The sequence below is a fragment of the Lathyrus oleraceus genome, chromosome 7 (genome assembly GCF_024323335.1).
Source record: "Lathyrus oleraceus cultivar Zhongwan6 chromosome 7, CAAS_Psat_ZW6_1.0, whole genome shotgun sequence".
Lineage (NCBI taxonomy): Eukaryota > Viridiplantae > Streptophyta > Magnoliopsida > Fabales > Fabaceae > Lathyrus > Lathyrus oleraceus.
The window spans coordinates 774,095-791,153 of record NC_066585.1 but is presented as its reverse complement, the minus strand read 5'-3'; the positions used below and the strand labels follow the sequence as shown (position 1 = coordinate 791,153).

General features: G+C 36.2%; 2 protein-coding genes across 2 annotated transcripts; both read left to right on the top strand.

The window, feature by feature from the left end:
• The first annotated feature begins 924 nt into the window (after positions 1-924).
• Positions 925-4,634, top strand: LOC127107998 (NF-X1-type zinc finger protein NFXL1). Its single transcript, XM_051045366.1, has 2 exons — positions 925-1,086; positions 1,240-4,634. The coding sequence occupies exon 2, from the start codon at positions 1,263-1,265 to the stop codon at positions 4,278-4,280; it is 3,018 nt and encodes a 1,005-aa protein (XP_050901323.1). The 5' UTR covers positions 925-1,086; positions 1,240-1,262; the 3' UTR covers positions 4,281-4,634.
• A 5,570-nt stretch (positions 4,635-10,204) lies between these two features.
• Positions 10,205-13,579, top strand: LOC127107996 (potassium transporter 25). The gene is made up of 9 exons (XM_051045365.1): positions 10,205-10,434; positions 10,510-10,738; positions 10,810-11,112; positions 11,199-11,249; positions 11,334-11,594; positions 11,680-11,732; positions 11,840-11,957; positions 12,043-12,297; positions 12,387-13,579. The coding sequence occupies exons 1-9, from the start codon at positions 10,432-10,434 to the stop codon at positions 13,475-13,477; spliced, it is 2,364 nt and encodes a 787-aa protein (XP_050901322.1). The 5' UTR covers positions 10,205-10,431; the 3' UTR covers positions 13,478-13,579.
• The last annotated feature ends 3,480 nt before the right edge of the window (positions 13,580-17,059 follow it).

The following is a 17,059-nucleotide window of genomic DNA, read 5'->3' as shown; positions in this document are numbered from 1 at the left end:
TTTTGCATGTTAGGTTGTAGAATTTGAAACTTATCAACACAAAAATTTATGTTGTGCGGTCTAGATTACGCCGATAATTTATGTGAACTATAATGCACAAGAGATGGATATAAATGGATGTGTTTTGTTTATCTACGATTCATAACACAAAATAATGAACTATTACTCATACGTAGTCAAAATGAACTCTAATCTAGATGCAATTTACTATGATAAGCGAACTCTTTATTTTTTTAGAATCAACGTTGATGTTACATTGTATGATATGAAGGACCAACTGAATCGTCGTCTCAACCACCGCGACACGAGAAGAGTAATCAATGTTGAGTATCGTCATCCCTCAATCGACGATGATGAATGTGTTTACTTCACCAACAAGTATCTTCAAAACAACGATATGAGAATCATGTTTTCACTAGTGTACTAAAGGATCAATTGAGTTAGACATCACCTTAACAAATTTATTTTTACTATATATTCAATCTTAATTTGTTTCAAAATATTTGAGGAAATCAAAACATGCGCAATTATATCACATGAAGTAACTAGTTTTTCTTTTCCTTAACCTTATTGGTGTCTAATTGATATTGATGTTTACGTTGAGATTTTACTTTAAAAGAATGTTTTTACTTTTTATGTCAATTATATTTGTTTATGTTGAGATTTTACTTTAAAAGGGTGGACTAATTTGGTAAGACCTTATTAACATAATGAAAGCACGTGTGATGACTTGTAGTATCTATTTATTTAGATATCCATGTTGTAGGAATAGTATATTCGTGAGGAGCAAGGAAAGTGGGTCTAGAAGGGCAAGTTGATTTGCTTGAGCGTCAAGGACAGTCAAGTCAACTAATTATACCGACTCTTTTTGTGTGTGTAGAATTCAAATGCAATACTATATATACATTTCACTTCATCAACAACTATAACATCTTCACTTCATTCTCAACTCAATCAACTACTAACAAACAAACAAGTCGAAGGTGGTTCTCTTCTTTCTCTCAACTACTAACAATATTCTTCCTCCTTCTTCTCAATCAGCCAACTCAACTACTAACAATATTCTTCTTCCTTCTTCCCAATCAGGTCACTCTTAATTCTTTCTTTTACTTTTTTTTCTTCAATTCATTTTACATTTTCACATACCTCTTGTTAGTTATCATAAATTCATTATTACTAACGAGAGATGTAACTACTACAATTCTTAATCTTACTCATTTCTTAATTTAACTATTTCAGTTGCACAACAATCACTCCCACTCATGAGCTTGCAACGGAGGGAGAAATGGATTCCTAGATCATCCTCCACTACCGACAACCACAATGGTGCATGTAGCCGCCGAGAGAAGAAACGATTGAATATGAGGGATTCGGATTTAAATTTACCTCAACTGCTGCAAGAGATTCAGGACAAGCTCACCAAAGGCACCGTCGAATGCATGATTTGTTATGACACCGTCAGGAGGTCTGCCCCTATCTGGTCATGCTCCAGTTGCTACTCTATCTTTCACCTCAATTGTACAAACAAGTGGGCTCGGGCACCAACTTCATCTGCATCTGCTGATAACAGCAATCATTGGCGATGCCCCGGTTGTCAAGCTGTGCAACAAACCTCATCCAATTCCATTAGGTACTTCTGCTTCTGTGGGAAGAGGTTTGACCCTCCATCCGATTTATATCTCACACCGCATTCATGTGGAGAGCCGTGCGGGAACCCTCTTCAGAAGACGGGGGATCTTTGCCCTCATGTTTGTGTCTTGCAATGCCATCCTGGTCCATGTCCTCCTTGCAAAGCATTTGCTCCTCCCCGTATGTGCCCTTGTGGCAAGACTACTGTTACAACTCGCTGTTCTGACCACCAAAATCTTCTTACATGCGGCCAACAATGTCAGAAGCTTCTTCAATGTGGCCGCCATCGCTGTGAACAAATTTGTCATATCGGTCCCTGTGATCCTTGCCGTGTTCCAATGGATGCCTCTTGCTTTTGCAGTAAAATGTCCGAGACTATTCTTTGTGGGGACATGGCTGTGAAGGGCGAAATCAAAGCAGAAGGTGGAGTTTTTTCTTGTGCTTCCACTTGTGGAAAGAAACTAAGTTGTGGCAATCATGTCTGTATGGAGATCTGTCATCCGGGCAGCTGTGCTGACTGTGAGTTGCTGCCAGCCCGTGTTAAGATGTGTTGCTGCGGGAAAACTAGATTGAAAGAGGAACGGCAGACTTGTTTAGACCCAATTCCTACCTGTTCACAGCGATGTGGCAAGTTCCTTGCTTGCGGGATGCATCGTTGTAATAAGACATGCCATGATGGAGATTGCTCTCCTTGTCTGGTTTTAGTCTCCCAGAAGTGTCGGTGTGGCTCAACTTCCAGAACGGTGGAGTGCTATAAGACAACAACGGAGGATGACAAGTTTACTTGTGAAAAGCCTTGTGAGAAGAAAAAGAACTGTGGAAGGCATCGTTGTAGTGACCGGTGCTGTCCATTTTCTAATCCAAATAATATTCTAAATGCAGACTGGGATCCGCACCTCTGTTCCATTTCATGTGGAAAGAAATTACGCTGTGGGCAGCATGCGTGTGATTCCCTGTGTCACAGTGGTCATTGTCCACCTTGTCTTCAAACTATATTCACCGATTTGGCATGTGCTTGTGGCAAGACATCAATCCCTCCTCCATTGCCATGTGGTACACCGCTGCCCTCATGTCAGCTTCCATGTTCAGTTCCTCAGCCTTGTGGCCACCCAGCCTCCCATAGCTGTCATTATGGAGAATGCCCTCCTTGTTCGGTGCCTGTTGCAAGAGAATGTACTGGCGGACATGTAGTTCTTAGGAACATACCTTGTTCCTCAAAGGATATTCGATGTAATAAGCTCTGCGGGAAGACTAGACAGTGTGGTTTACATGCTTGTGGGAGAACGTGTCACTCCCTGCCGTGTGATAATCAGCCTGCTGTGCAAGGTATTCGAATTTCTTGTGGGCAAACATGTGGCGCTCCAAGGAGAGACTGCCGGCATACATGTACAGCTCCTTGTCACCCTTCATCTCCATGTCCAGATAGAAGATGTGAATTCCCTGTCACAATCACTTGTACTTGTGGCCGAATAACAACTAACGTCCCTTGTGATGCTGGTGGTAGTAGTGCTGATGTTATACATGAAACTTCAATTGTTCAAAAGATGCCTGTGCCACTTCAACCATTGGATGAAAATGGCAAAAGAGTTTCCCTGGGGCAACGGAAACTGATGTGTAATGATGAGTGTGCTAAGTTGCAGCGCAAAAGGGTACTTGCAAATGCTTTTGAAATTACCGCTCCAAATTTAGATTCTTTCCAATTCGGGGATAATTCTGTTGCTCAGTCTGAATTACTTGGTGATCTATTGAGGCGTGATAGTAAATGGGTTTTATCCGTTGAGGATAGATGCAAGTTTTTAGTACTTGGCAAGAGCAGAGGAACTACACATGGTCTAAAAGCCCATGTTTTCTGTCCCATGCTAAAGGATAAGAGAGATGCGGTGAGGATGATTGCAGAGAGATGGAAGCTTGCAATAAATGCAGCTGGTCGGGAGCCAAAGCAATTTATAGTTGTTCATGTTGTCAAAAAATCAAGACCTCCATCACGCGTGCTAGGGATTAAGGGTACTAGAACCACACATGCGCCACTTCCTCCTGCATTTGATCCTTTGGTAGACATGGATCCTCGATTTGTCGTCTCATTTCCAGACTTACCAAGACATGCAGATATCAGTGCATTGGTGTTGAGATTTGGTGGTGAGTGCGAACTTGTTTGGTTAGATGACAAAAATGCATTGGCTGCTTTTAATGGTCCTGCCCGAGCTGCAGCTGCAATGAGAAGATTAGATCATGGAAGTGTTTATCAGGGAGCTATTGTGGTTGTTCCAAAGGTAGGGGCATCTGTAGTATCTTCAGTTACAAATGCGTGGGGAGGAGCTGGGACAGTGAAAGGAGGGGCGCTTGCAGCATGGAAAAAGGCTATTGTTGTAGAACCAAGTTGGAGAGAAGATTCTTGGGATGATGAGGAGGGGGCTACTGGTTCTGCGAATATCCACTCATCTATTTGGAAGAAAGAAGCGCCAATATCTACTTCGGCAAATCCTTGGAGTGTCTTAGATAAAAAATGGTGTTCAAGTTCATCTGCTGCTGCTGCTACGGCAAAGTTGGAATCTCTTGATGGTGGTTCAAATCTAGAACAGCAGCATGGAAAAGCCTTGGACACTTCAGAAGTTTATGATGTAGTAGATGATTGGGAGAAGGCTTGTGAATGAGGAGGAATGCACAAGAAGTAAACACTTCATTTTCTCTTCACTCTTACATTTTGTATTATTTTTATAAAGGTTTGTTGACATTGTTCCAACACCTATCACTTCCTGTTTCAGTTATATGGTTTGTTGACATGATAGTGTTGTTCTGAAGATCGACAAATCTGAATATCATGTTGATTGCTAGAAAAATCAATTTCAAGACACTTTTGCATAGACTAAAATCAGATTCATTCCATATTACTGCAAAAGCAATATTAGTCCTGAATATTTCTATCTGTTATGTATTTATTCTCTTCGAGTACAAGATAGATGAATGATTTATTTATTTATAACTAATGTTGAAATCTCATTCCCACCACCTTCGGTATTGCATAATGCTCCCAGTATGTTGGCCCTTTTGCATTTTGTGTGTGTAATTTGATGGTAATTATAAATCATAACTCTTTCCGATACAAGTACAATACTCATTTTTCTTCTTCTTATTTTATGTTTCTCTTACTAGGAGGGGGCAATTCAAGTATGAAGAACATATAATTTTAGAAAATAAACTTTGTACTAGATGTTGTATTAAATCTGTTAATCATTATTTTGACGGTGCAATGCCTTCTATATAAAACTAGCTATTTAATAGATTAAAGTGAGATTTAGATCTAGGATTTATTGGTTGAATTTGAAACTACAAGATTGACGAATAATAGAGAAAATTAGAGTGTGGAGAGGGAAAGATAAAATTGAGAGAGAAATAATTGAGGGTGAGAATATTTTTATTAGTTATTGATGAGGATGCTTCAAAGGCATTTATACAAGTATTATATAGTAATTGAGACTCAAATAACATAACTCAAATAATAGAAAATTGAAAAAAAAACTCGTGTCTGTAACTGGTTACAACTACTACAAAAACTAAATCACTTTCAATGGTAATCGATTACGTGCAGACGTTAACTGGTTACAGCTACGATATTTTTCTTGTTTCTCCCATAATTCTTTCGGAAAATTCTTTCCCTTTAACATGCTTCTTACCATATTCATGATCGATCGATTCTTCCTTTTCAGCAACACTGTTTTGCTGCGGTGTATAAGGTGGTACAATCTCATATACAATCCCTTCTTGATCACAAAACCTTTCAAAGTCTTTTGAAGCATATTCTCCTCCACCATCCGTTTTGAGCACTTTGAGTTTGTGACTGCTTTGCCTCTCAACCATGGACTTAAACTTCTTAAACACTTCAAATACCTCATCATTTCTTTTGATTAGGTATGTCCAGAGTTTTCTATTATGATCGTCGATGAATGTGACAAAATATCTATTGCCACCAACGGAATCTACTTGGATCGGTCCGCACATCTGAATACACCACCTCAAGGTGATTCTTAGTTTTATAACCTGCATCCTTACTGAGTTTACCCTTATGTTCCTTCGCTTGTACACATTCTTCACAAATTTCAGTTGGTATGTTGATCAATGGCAACCTCGTTACCATTATGTAATTTTGCAAGTCTTTGAGATCTCGTAAATTGAGATGCCTAAGACGATAGTGCCATATCCACTCTTTTAGACTTGTTGTTGTAGCAAGACATATATGCTCCATAACCTCCAGCTTAACCTTGAAGGTTCTATTGGCAGCAATAGGAGCTTTAAGGACCAAAACCTTGTTTGCATTCATAACACACAACCCCTTCTTTTCCATGTGAATATTGTAAACCTTCTTAAGAAATTGGTCAATACTTAAAAGGTTACATTTGATTCTTGGAATGTACAATACATCTTTGATCAAGAAATGTCCATCATCCCTTCTCATGATCAAAACATCACTGATCCCATCGACCGCTATAGTGATGTCATCCGCGAACTTCACTTTATTCTTCATTGCACGATTGATTTTAACAAACCAATATTTCCTCCCCATCATATGAGTAGAGCATCCAGAGTACAAATATCATTCCTTTCTGCACTAGACTCCTTATCTCACAGTCAGCATGACATTTTCTTTTGCATGTAACCGACTAACACTTTCATGTAACCGATTACAACTTATTTTTACAGCATTCCCAGAATTGTCGTTGATTATGTCCTGCAGCCAGCTGCTGCTGCATTCATCTTCTGTGATCATGACCAACAGTGTATTTTATTCATCAAACTTTTGTCTTGCAACCTTGGCTTCATCTTCTTGAGGTTCCTTCTTGTTCACATTGCACTCTCTTGCAAAATGACCAAACCTTTGACACCTCAAGCATTGCTCCTTACTTTTGTCAAATCTCTTATTTTCACCTCTAAATTTGCCTTGACCATCATTTGGTTGCAACTGCTCTCACCCCTTTGACAAGTCGAATTCTTTGAAATTTTTGGACTCTCTTCCACCAAAATTCTAAAAATTTCCTTTACTCTTCATGGGTCATTTTCCTTTTGATCTCTTGTCCTTTTTGTTGAAACGGGCTTGCAAAGCGATCTCCGTCTTTGCCTTATCATTATTTTTCTCCTCCATTCTTTGCAACTCCTCTTTGCTCATCGTCGTAAGATCCTTCGATTACTCAATTTCTACAACCACATTGTCAAATCTTGGTATTAAAGAACGCAAGATTTCCGCGACAACATATTACTTTGTGACTATTTCTCCACATGCTTTCACTTGATTCACCAACCGAGTGATTCTTGTTGTGAAATCTTTGATTATCTCCTTTTCTTTCATTTGAATCAATTCAAGTTGACGCTTATGAGTTTGTAACCTCACTACCATTGCCTTGTCAGCCCCTGCGTATACCTTCTCTAGGATTTCCCACGATTGTTTTAATGATTCGCAATCACCAACTTTCTCAAAGTTGTCACTATCCACACATTGATAGATAAAAAACAACGTCTTGAAATCTTTCTTCTTTTCTTCCTTATATGTTGCTCGTTGTGCATCTCTTGCACCTTCGATAAGAGGATTCACTCCGATTCAAGAACATTTTGGTAGTCAAACAACATTTTCATTTGTTTGCACAATTTATCATAATTATGTGCATCAAGGATGACTAGGTTTTCAAGGATTCTTTCATTGAAGACAAAATTCATGTTGCACAATGATCAGAACCAGGACCTTGATGCCAAATGTTGGAACTTGAAATCACAAGATTGGTGAATAATGGAGAAAATTAGAGTGTGGAGAGGAAAAGAGAATTTGAGCGAAAGATAATTGAGAGTGGGAATATTTTCATTAGTTATTGATGAGGTTGACTCCAAACATTTATACAAGTATTACATAGTGATTGAGACTTAAATAATATAAATCAAATAACAGAAAACTAAAAAATCTTGTGCCCGTAAACGATTACACTAAACATGTAACCGATGACAGTGACTTTAACCTTTCTATAACCGGTTACACCCTCGTGTCAACCGATTACCACACTTGAATTTTTACCGAAAATAATTTTAACACTTATGGTTCTGTCCTGTATGAAATTTGACGAGGAACACTTGAATAGGTCATGAGGCACCTTGGGAAGTAGACGTGTGTGATATAAGTTGATTTCTCCTCTCAAAGAATGTTATGGTTTGTATAATATTTTTTATAACCGGCCGAATCCAGCCTATTCACAAGGCCCGTGAAATACGGTTCGGGTTTGGGAGGTTTTTCGGATATCTTTTCTTTTTCATTGACAAACACAGCCGTTCTCTTTTGAAACTTACCACAACAAACTCATGACAAAGGAGGTTAAGTGATTCTACAAATGCAATTCAGCTGCATCTACCTTGGAAATTTGATTTGGATGAATGTAACAGTGTCAAATTGGGCATTTCTCTATTTTGAAGGCCACAATTTTATATTTAATATTGCTTTATTTAAAAAATGTTAAAATGTGAGCAACTATTTTGATTTTTTTAACGAGAAATTATACATCAATTAATCTATTAAACCGATCTGTTTAACCCACAAACTGATTAAACCAAATCCATGGTTTGGGCCGGTTTGACATATTGGGCCCGAGTCCAACCCAATCTGATAGATTGTCCAGCCATAGTTTGTCCTGGTGATAAAATTGAATAAACTTTGATCATAAATCTTTTAGAAAATGATAAGTATTATTCAATATAAGCCTTTTGAATTCAATTTTTTTTTTGTGTTTCAAATAGATTAAAGGCTGAAATTCATCTTTTAAAAGATAAATATATGAATATGGGGTGTCACTGCACAACTTGCTGGCTTAACAGGATATCAGAACAAATCTTTTAAATTTTTTATTAAATAATTTCTAATTATAAGAAAACTTAATTAAATAAATAAATTTAGTTTTAAAAAAATACTATTTAACAATAAATTAGGCTAGTCATTATTGTCAAAGTCTGTCAAGTCATTAATAATGCATTTTTTGGATACTATGAACCGAACAACGAACCACTTGGATCGGCTTTTCGATTTTTTTAATTTCTAACAAACTCATAACATGTTTTCTTTCTCATAGATACTGAAATTTTTGAAGGCATAATCCTTCTACAAATCAGATGGCAACTCACATAACCCATATTATATAAAGATTATTCTAAGCTATTTTAGAAGTTCAATCAATTCCCACTCTAAAACTACTTTACATTCATTCATTGTGATCACACTTAACCATTGAAATGCTGATATTGCAAGGTGAATTTAGTCTTTGAGATTTATTTAATGAGTTTATGACCTTTGTATAGTTCCCGGACGAAATAGTATTATTAGAAGGGGAAATAGTATCTTGATTGAGTATGGAAAAGCATGTGATAGTGATAGGATTTGTGAATGATTGAATTGAAGTAATATAAAACATTGAATGTAACAAAAGAAAATGATAGGATGAGATGGATAATAATAATATAAGGGGATTGAAGGGAAGAGTTGTTTGACGCAAATGTGTACATGTGCGTTTCGTTTTCGTTGATTCAATTATTCACATTTCGCACCCACCCACACGGAAATCCATGTTATTTGACATATTCTTTTTATTTTATGTCCTTTAAAGTCTATTGGATTAAAATGTTTATCAAATTTATTTTTCTATAAATTTTACTCTCTCAAAATCACTCTTACATACATACAGATTAAAATGTCCAATAATATCATCATAGGATGTTACACACTCACACTTAAAATATAGTGTTGAAAAAAAACTAAATGTAAGTTAAAAAGTATTGAAAAATAAAATACGGAAGTCTTATCTTGATTAAAAAATTGAAGATTTAAATATTTATAAGTAATTTTTTTTTAATATTGATCATTTTTAAGATTTTTTAAATGAATATATAATGTGTGTTTCACAAAGTATGTGATTTAAAAAAAAAACTAAAAAAAACTAAAAATACAACTTATAATGTTGCTAAAACCACAATCAATTTGGTAAAACAAATGTGTAATATTGAAACAAATTTTATTTCCTAAAAAGACAATTATTTTAAAAAATATATATTATTAGTTATAGTGTAATTCCTTGTTTGAAAGAGTCTTTCCTATTTTTGGCGTGAACATGAATATAATTGTTTAGTAATTATTGTTATATAAGCAACAATAATTGATATATTAAACACTTTAATATATACATTTTTTAAGTGTTATTCTTTTTATATATTTAAAAAAGTTAATTATTATTATTATTTTTTAAATAATAATTTTTTTATTTATAATATTTTTAATTGATTTTTTTTCTATATAATAATTACATTTTAATAAAATGCGATGTAAAAAGGAAGATGGAGTACTAGTTTGAGAATATTGAGTGGAGGAACAATAACCGCCCTAGTGTTTATAGAATGAATGAGGCATCCACGTTAGTCAAATATAAACACAAGCAGCCCTATACTGAGAGACTCTGTCACATTAGCTTTACGTGCCTCGACATCACTTTTTTGAATCCATCCAATTCTATCTTCATCTCATTAATTTACTCGGATTTTTACTATACCACAATATTGAACGCGTATTAAACACCGTGCTTTTATTATTTTCTTTAATGGAATTCTATTCAAATGAGATCATCTTATCTTAAATATATACTATTAATCTTGTCTACAATCTGATACAACTTACTCCACTATTGCTTAGTATGCTCCGTCCCTACCAACATTGCCTCAATCGCTCTTTTCAACTATAATACTATAACATCCTCCTTCATTCCCATCGCTTCTCCACCTCATCACTCTACTATGGTACTAACTCTAACCGCTTTCCTTTCCTTTCTTCAATCTTATTATTATTATTATTTTAATTGCGTTTCTTTTCAGAATAATAAAACATGGACGCAAACGATTCTCCTCTCATTTCAAATTGTTGGAGTTGTTTATGGTCAACTCAGCACTGCCCCCTTATATGTTTTTAGTACAATGCGTTCTCAAGATCTTGATTCTCAAGAAGTTGTTTATGAACTCTTTTCTTTCATTTTTTGGACTCTCACTGCTATTTCTTTCATCAAATATGTCCTCATAGTCCTCAAAGCGGACGATAATCGAGAAGGTAATCGACTATTTCATTCTATTTCTTTACATTTCCAACCACTCAACCTTTTATCAACAATATTTTTGCAGGTGGTACTTTTGCTTTATACTCACTCTTGTGTAGAAATGCCAAAGTCGGTCTACTCCCTTGTGATAGAAATGCCAATCAGGTCATGCTTTTCGAGGACACAGCAACTCCTCCTTCTAAGATCAATTCTCACTCCAGAGCTAGAAGGGCCATTGAGAAACACAAGTTCTGTCACTATTTGATTTTGTTCTTGGCCCTTTTTGGTTCCTGTATGACTATTGGTGCCGCTGTTCTCACTCCAGCTCTCTCCGTCTTATCAGCTTCCTATGGAGTTCAGAGATCCTTGTCAGAATTATCACACCTATGTAACTGCCTTATTATACTCACACCACTACACTTGTTTCATACTTTAACTATCTATCTCATTACTTTCTTGTTTTTCTATAACCAGTTACCTCCTCACAACATACGCGCGATTCCGTCTCAAATGCTCTACAAAAATGTAACTACTTGATTCATTTCTAGATACTTATTTTATGTATCTTCTGCAATAATCCTGTTGATCTTGTGTTTAATTCATTTCTAGATGTACCTGTTCCCGCCGCTTGTGTTATATTGATTGGCCTATTTGTACTTCAGCCCTGTGGTACACATAAAATTGGGTTCATGTTTGCTCCGATTATTGCTGTTTGGCTTTTGTTTATTGGTGCTGTGGGAGTTTATAATATTATCTTCTGGGACGTAGAAATTCTCTATAAAATATCCCCACTATACTTGTTTAAATTCATGAGGAATCTTGATGTCAGCAGATGGAGATTATTAGGGAGTGCCATTTTATGCGCGGCAGGTTGGACTTCCTCTATTAGTACTGTTTTTTATAAACAAAAAAAGGATCACCAACTGATTCTTAGAGCTGTTCTGACATGTTGCAGGATCAGAGGCAATGTTTGCAGGGTTAGGCCATTTTTCCAAGAAATCAATCAAGGTATTGGAATGCATAACTTGTTTCACAATTCTATTCTATTTGTTTGTAATTGAAAATGATTAGCAACTTACAACTTGTGCATCATGCTTGTGTTCTGTTGTTTGCAGATTACGTTTATTTGCTTGATCTATCCGCTTCTTGTGATATGTTATGCGGGCCAGGCTGCGTTTATCTCTAAAAACTTGCAGACTAATAATTTTAATCATCTTAGTCAATCTGTGCCAAGTAAGTTCATCCCACCCTTTTTATTTCCAAGATACTACATATTTTTGGTCGCTGTGTTAAAGTGATTGTTGGTGACATACTGCAGGTCATTCCAAACATATATTCATAGTAGTATCCCTACTTTCTTCGGCTGTCGGAAGCCAAGCAACTATAACAGCATGCTTCTCTATTATTAACCAGTGTCTGGCACTAAATTGCTTTCCCAGGGTGAAAGTCATTCACACATCAAAAACAATACATGGCCAGGTTTACATCCCCGATGTCAATTGGTTATTGATGATTTTCAGTCTAGCTGTCACAATTGGTTTCAGAGACATGGTGAAGATCGGCAACGCAACAAGTATGTTCTTTCTATGACTTCAATTTTATTTTTCTTCATTTCTGCTACACTTTAATTTCTGGTTAGATTAAGCTCTCCATCTGTGGCAGGTTTGGCTATCATATCTGGAATGCTGGTCACAACTAGTCTCATGTCGCTAGTCATCGCTTTGTATTGGGAGAAGAATTTGTTGATATCTGCATGCTTTCTGTTATGTTTTGGCGTTATCGAGGTTGCATATCTTTCGGCCTGTATGCTGCAATTTCACAGGGGAGCTTGGTATCTAGTTGTCCTTTTGATAGTGTCCATGACAGTCATGCTTTCATGGCATTATGGAACGGTGAAGAAGTATGAGTTTGATTTACAAAACAAAGTATCAACTGAATGGCTAATAGATGTTAGTCCGGGTCTCGGGATTTCAAGGGTAGCTGGAATTGGCTTCATTTACACAGACATAGTGACAGGCATCCCAGCTTTCTTTTCACATTTTATTACTAATCTTCCTGCATTTCATCAAGTGTTGATCATGGTGTCCTTCAAGTCTATGCCGGTGCCTCATGTTCCCGAAAGTGAAAGGTATCTCATAGGAAGGATTGGACCAAGAGATTATAAAATATATCGTTGCATTGTGAGATATGGATATTGTGATAATATAAGGGACACAAATGATTTTGAGGAGAAGATCATTCGTGCTATTGGAGAATTCATTTCCATCGAACATGTTACTGACATTGAATCAATGGTTTCGCCAGATGAAAGAATGATTATAGTAGGAAATTCATCCGACGGAAATGCATTAGTCCCTCTGATGAATGAAACAAGCAACCAAGTGAGCATTATGAATGAAGCTCAGGTAAGTCCAATAGCAATGGATGATAATGATCATACGGTATTGGCGAGTAGTAGTAAGTCTTGTAAGAAAAGAAAAAAAGTGAGGTTCATGCTGCCACCTGCTAGTAGTGTTCCTAAAATGGATGAATCTGTTAAGAAGGAGCTTTTGGAACTGATTGACGCAAGGGAGAGTGGAAGTGCTTATTTCTTAGGACAGTCACATTTGGTGGTGCGTGGTGGATCGAACTATCTAAAGATATTCTTAATAATGGTATTTCGTTTCTTTGAAAGAAATGGGAGGGAACCACCAGTTGCTCTGAAAATCCCTCATGCTGCTCTAGTAGAAGTTGGTATGATATGTAGTATATGATAGGAGGAGAGATCAAAGTTGATACATACATATAATAGATAGATAGAATCAAGAGATGTATAAAAACAATATAATTCCAAGAGTTTCTCTATTTCTACTTAATTGCAGATCCCCCCATTATCCAAGATTTCCTATAATGCAAATTTTAATGGCATGTCTCAACCAAAACTCAAGAAATATTCAATCAGAAACCAGAAAAACTGTGTGATAAATAAAAATTTATATATATATATTTTAGAATAGAAATAGTATAAATTATTTTGTTGTCCTTATTAAAGAGTTTTTCTGGCATGAAATAGCAAAAGGTGTACCACAAAATTGGTGGACCTCATAACCACTAGTAGCCACTAGTCTCTTTCTTGGGTCAAATAAGTCACGAGTTTCAAACTGTCACGGAACAACATTAGCCAACTTCTCTATCCATCCAAACTAGGGGTGGCAAAACGGGCTCAGTCCGCTAGGCATGTCCGTTTTGCCCGCACTTTTGTGCGGGGCGGGCCAAGGATTTAGGCCCTCACCCTCAAATGTGTCCGCCCCAAAGATTTAGGCCCTCACCCTCAAATGTGTCTGCCCCGTCCCGTTTTTTTTCGAGTTTTTGTGGGCACGTGTATTTATATAAATTTTTATATTTTTAGACTTAAAGAATGCAGTGTCCGCGGGCTTTCCCGCCCCGCCCTCACTTTTTTGCGGGGCGGGTCTAAGTTTTAGACCCGCATCCTCAACTATGACCGTCCTGCCCCATTTTTTTTTTGGCTTTTGCGGAGCGGGCATAAAACGGGGCGGACATAAACGGGGCGGACACGCCCGTTTGCCACCCCTAATCCAAACTATCTTCTCTCCTCATCCCTATACTCCAATTTGCACTTCTTTTGAATCTAATTTAGATTATTTTTGACACAACTCGTAAGAAACTCGCGCAATAGGAAGATTTCACGTATGTTTTGCTTGCGACTGTATAAAGATTCAATCAGAAACCAGAAAAATTGTGTGAAAAATAAAAATTTATAATATATATTTTTGAATCGAAATAGTATAAATTATTTTCTTGTCCTTATTAGAGTTTTTGGTGGACACGTTTAGGCACACATGTTGCATAAAAACATAAGCATTGGTGGACCACAAAGTTGTTTTAAATGGGATGTTAGGTATAGGTGGGATGAAAAGTTAAATTCTTTACACCCACTTATACTCGCTACCTACATAATTTTAAAAATTTTAAAGTGTTACAGTTATTATTTATCAATTAATTTTTTTTAATATATTCACTCATACTAACATATTACAAATAAAATTTTCAGCATGTATTTTTTGTATTTTTTAAAAAAATTTCATTTATTCCGAATATTTGAAAATTTTTGATGAAAAATGCTGGAAATTTCAAAAATATGATATTTTTTTGGAAAATCTTAAACCCATGCTGAAAATTGTCAATTTAATTTTCGGGGAGAAACAAAAATTTCCGCAAATTTTTAACATTTTTGGATATTGGAAATTTACAAATTTTGGTATGTCGAAAATTTTGCATATAAATCAAATTCCCGGTAACAGTGAAGAAAACAGGAAAAACATTTTATTTGTGTGGTCTATAGCCGACAGGATCATCTACAAAATTATGCACAAATTTTACGCAGTTCTTCACCACTAACGCAGTGTGTTTTTTAGGTAACACGTCTAATTTAAATATTTTCCCGCCTCTATATGATATTGATAATATACTTTTTATTGTTATGACTGTTCGTTCTGATATTGCAAATGACAAGCAAGGTTGGAAAGAAGGATTGATTATGGAGTGTGAGAGAGGAGGGGATTATAAAAGAAAGAATGTAGTTGAAAGTAGTAAATCCTCAGAGGAAATTTATAGTATGAAAGTGAAATGTCCTTTTAGACTAAGATCTGCCCCGAGTGGTAGGGTTGGAAGATGATAGTTAGGTGTGGGTTGCACAATCATAAACTATCTAAGGATTTAGAAGGTCATGACATACTAGATCGTCTAAAAGTTCATGAAAGAAATTTTGTGAATGACATGACGAAGGACAACATGGCTCCACGGGACATAGATGTTGCTTTGAAAAATAAAGATCCAGAAAACCCCATTAGTGTTATCCAGGTGTATAAAGCTAGAGCTACGTACAATGCGAGCAAGAGAGGTCAATTGACGAAAATGCAAATGTTGAAAAAATACATGTGTTGGACTAGAAACAGGGAAGATTTAAATATTGTTGCTGATATCTTATGGACACATCCTGATTCAGCGAAGTTGTTGAATATGTTTAATTTGGTATTGATTTTTTATTGTACATACAAAACAAATAAATAATGTGCATCGTGATTATAATTTGATATATTTTCGACATACTTTAATTTATTAGATTTTTTATTATGTGCATCGTGATCATACATGTATCGGATACCACTACTTAAGATTGTTGGTGTTACGTCAACAAAATTGACGTTTTCGGTAGACTTTGCCTATTTGAAACATGAAAGAGAGGAGAACTTCAAATGGGCACTGGAGAGGCTTAAAAAGTTGTTCTCTTCCGAGAAATTGCTATCGAAGGTTGTGGTGACGGACCGGGAGCTTGTGTTGATGATGATATGGAAGTTGTATTTCCAAATTCAATTCATCTGTTGCGTTTGTTCCATATTTCAAAAAAGTTAGCATGAAATGTAAGGAATATGTTAAATCTGAAAGACATGAACATGTCATGGATTTATGGAACAACATCATGTATGCTAATAGAGAAACTGAGTTTATCGCACACTTGAAGCACTTCGAGACTGTTTGTGTTGATATTCCTTTGTTCCAAGTCTTTGTAGAGATTAAGGTATAAGCTATGAGATCTGCATACCCAAGTCTTTGAGGTGGTTTAATGACTCTTCTCGGCCTATCTCTTGCCAACAGGTAGTCATCGACAGTTTCCTCGTCTTTCTTAATATCTTCAGCATCTTGTGCTTCTTCTTCAACTTGATTTGGGATATGCAATTCAGCATCGACATGATCCACCTCAACAATAATCTCTTCCTATTCCATCTCTTCTTCAGATATTTGTTCAGAAATCTGGTGGTGAGGACAACTCGACACTAACTGCTTGAATCTCTCCTAGTATTCGGCTAATGATTCCATGTCAACCTGACTAATACCACATATTTCTTTTCTGATTGAAGAAGCTCTTGAAGCAGGGAAAAACTTTCTAAGAAGATTTTCTTCATATTATTCCAACTTGTAATAGAATTTGGCTCAAGATAATATAATCAATCTTTTACAGCACCTTGTAGTGAGAATGGAAATGCTCTAAGCTTGACATGATCTTCGGTAATTCCTTGAGGGCTCAATGGTGTAGAACACACAACCTAAAATTCTTTTAGATGCCTATGCGGATCCTCACCTACAAGACCACTAAACCTTGGCAACAAGTGTATTAAACCAAATTTCAATTCGAAAGGTACATCAGCAACAGGATATTCAATACATAAAGCATTATAATTAACATCAGGGGCAACAAGTTCTCTCAGAGTTCTTTGGTCAACCATGTTAAACTCAATAGAAAAAAAATTAACAAACAATGAGAAAACACTAACTAA